The sequence below is a fragment of the Sinocyclocheilus anshuiensis genome, unplaced genomic scaffold (assembly GCF_001515605.1).
Source record: "Sinocyclocheilus anshuiensis isolate Anshui unplaced genomic scaffold, SAMN03320099.WGS_v1.1 scaffold23079, whole genome shotgun sequence".
NCBI classification, from domain to species: Eukaryota; Metazoa; Chordata; class Actinopteri; order Cypriniformes; family Cyprinidae; genus Sinocyclocheilus; species Sinocyclocheilus anshuiensis.
Genome location: NW_015549450.1, coordinates 1 through 2,185, shown reverse-complemented (window position 1 = coordinate 2,185; position 2,185 = coordinate 1). Strand labels below are relative to the sequence as shown.

General features: G+C 35.6%; 1 protein-coding gene across 1 annotated transcript; it reads right to left on the bottom strand.

The window, feature by feature from the left end:
- Nucleotides 1-265: 265 nt before the first annotated feature.
- LOC107656933 (1-phosphatidylinositol 4,5-bisphosphate phosphodiesterase gamma-2-like) lies at nt 266-1,174 on the bottom strand. Its single transcript, XM_016444887.1, has 4 exons — nt 957-1,174; nt 776-871; nt 576-665; nt 266-485 (listed from the first exon to the last, which is right to left on the bottom strand). Exons 1-4 carry the CDS (start codon nt 1,071-1,073, stop codon nt 300-302), a joined length of 489 nt encoding a protein of 162 aa, XP_016300373.1. The 5' UTR covers nt 1,074-1,174; the 3' UTR covers nt 266-299.
- Nucleotides 1,175-2,185: the final 1,011 nt, after the last annotated feature.

Here is a 2,185-nt window from a genome sequence, read left to right as displayed (position 1 = left end):
AAATTTACCCCACGCTCACTATTATAGAGAAATTGTGCTACATGTTACTAATTAACAGTACTACTTACTTTAATAAGAAATGTCACTAATATGATTTTGATTTCAATCTTTAACAACTGCCAGATTGTGACAGGACATGAAAATATACTGCATAGCAAGACTGACCCATATAAACTGCATATTCAGCTTTTTCCCTATTTCTTTCATTTAAAAAGAATAAATTAAAGACGATAAATAAAATAAAACATGATACGAAAAACCATCCCTCCTCTCTCTCTAAAGAGTAGAGCAGGCCTACATTACCAGAACGAGAGGGTGCAATCATTGACGAAGGTGTCGCTCTCCCGCACCAGAAATGTCCCGTCAACTCCACCTGAATCTGCACAATATTCCTGCAGCAGTCTCTCGGCTGTCTGTCTGCCCTCTGACATCCGCCCGTGAAACCAGGCCTCTGACTGATGAAGCTCTGTACCGCCCTGAGGTGACTGAGGAGAGGTGAATTACACAGTGAATACCTTTAATTTATGAGATTTTTTAAGTGAATCTCATTCTAAAATGGAGCCTCAGTAATTCACCTTTCCAACATCCTCCTCTAGTAGTAGTTCATTCTCCTCAGCAAAATACAATGTCTTATTCTCGATCACACAGTAGTGCTTGTTCCATCTCTGTACACGGACACAGTCGTACAGAAATTGCAATCATAATCAAGTAAGGCAACTGGAAAAAGATCAAACAATCACACAAGCCTGTGATAGTGTTCACTGGACTTTGGCACCTCATCGATTGGATCCCAGATGAAGAGCTCTCCCTGCTTATCTCCTTTCCGTAGGTCCTTTTTGCTAAAGGTCTCATCAATATTCAGTTTCTTGTGCTGTATGAAAAAGCGAGATTGCATGGCTTTGGATTGTATTGTAAAATCAAAGACATTGCAGGATTTTCCAATGAAGCTTCTCTACCTTGATGATGATCTTGCCCTTCAGTTGGGTTGGTGACGGCAATTGTTCTGCTTCTGGTTCCAGCGGCTCGGTCAGGAGCTTGTCTTGGAAAATATCTTTGAACACCTGAGCCATCATTTTTTGCTGCTTGACGTCACAGTGTTCTTCTATGGACAGCACCACAGGATACCTGCCAACAGTGACATGTTCATAAACATACTTCAAGAATACTGCACATTTCCAGATACACTGTGTGCAACATATTCTTAATGGTATTCTCATTAAATTATTTATTAAACCTGTAAAAAAAAAAAAAAATAGCATTAATTAAAGGAAGTACAACAAATATTACCCATACTATATAACACTTGACATTTAAAATAATATATCATTGTTCATTATTATTTATTCAAGCGGCAGTAGGGGTGTCGAAATTAATCGTTGCATCACGATGCAGACGTGGACGATTCTGCATAGATGTAACTAGAGGCGCTTGTCACGCGATTATTAAAAATGCACTCTCTATTTTAAAATCTGAGCTTAGCGTTTTCCCGCACATGGCACGTGTGACTTTCACGTGCGCTTTGTGCTTGTCCTGAAGCTCGCGGCTGCAGTTAAATGCACTTACATCTACTTTTATGATACGAAATTGATGTAAACATTCAGTTACGTTTTCAGAACAGGACAAAACATCTGATATGTCGAAATAGATCTGTGCATTAGTGTGAATGCAGCCTATTAAAACTGCCAATCAAATGGCAAAAAAAAGAAAAGAAAAAGAAAACCCCATTACTATGATTAGCCTATCTGTAAACTTTCGGATACGTAAAGCGCTCCCAGATAATGAAAGTGCTATTTGTTTAAGTGCCTTGTAATTGTATTTCCCACCTTTATTACTTTATATTTGCTTGTATGTTTTAAAAGCTATATTTAATTTTAATTCTTAACAATAATTAATCAATTATATATTAATTAATATCTTAATTAATGTAGTATTAATAATATTAATAATTAATTAATTAATTAACATAATTATTTTAAAAAGTAGCCTACTTATGTCATTTAATAAAAATGCACAAAATAAATTTGATATAATCATGATGCATCGTGATATCGAATTTAATTTAATTGTTGACATAATCATAATCTAATTGAATCGTGAAACCAGTGCCAATTCACACCCCTATGCAGCAGTAATAATGCAAAATAATAATACAAATAATGTCACAATGCAAATAAATATATATATA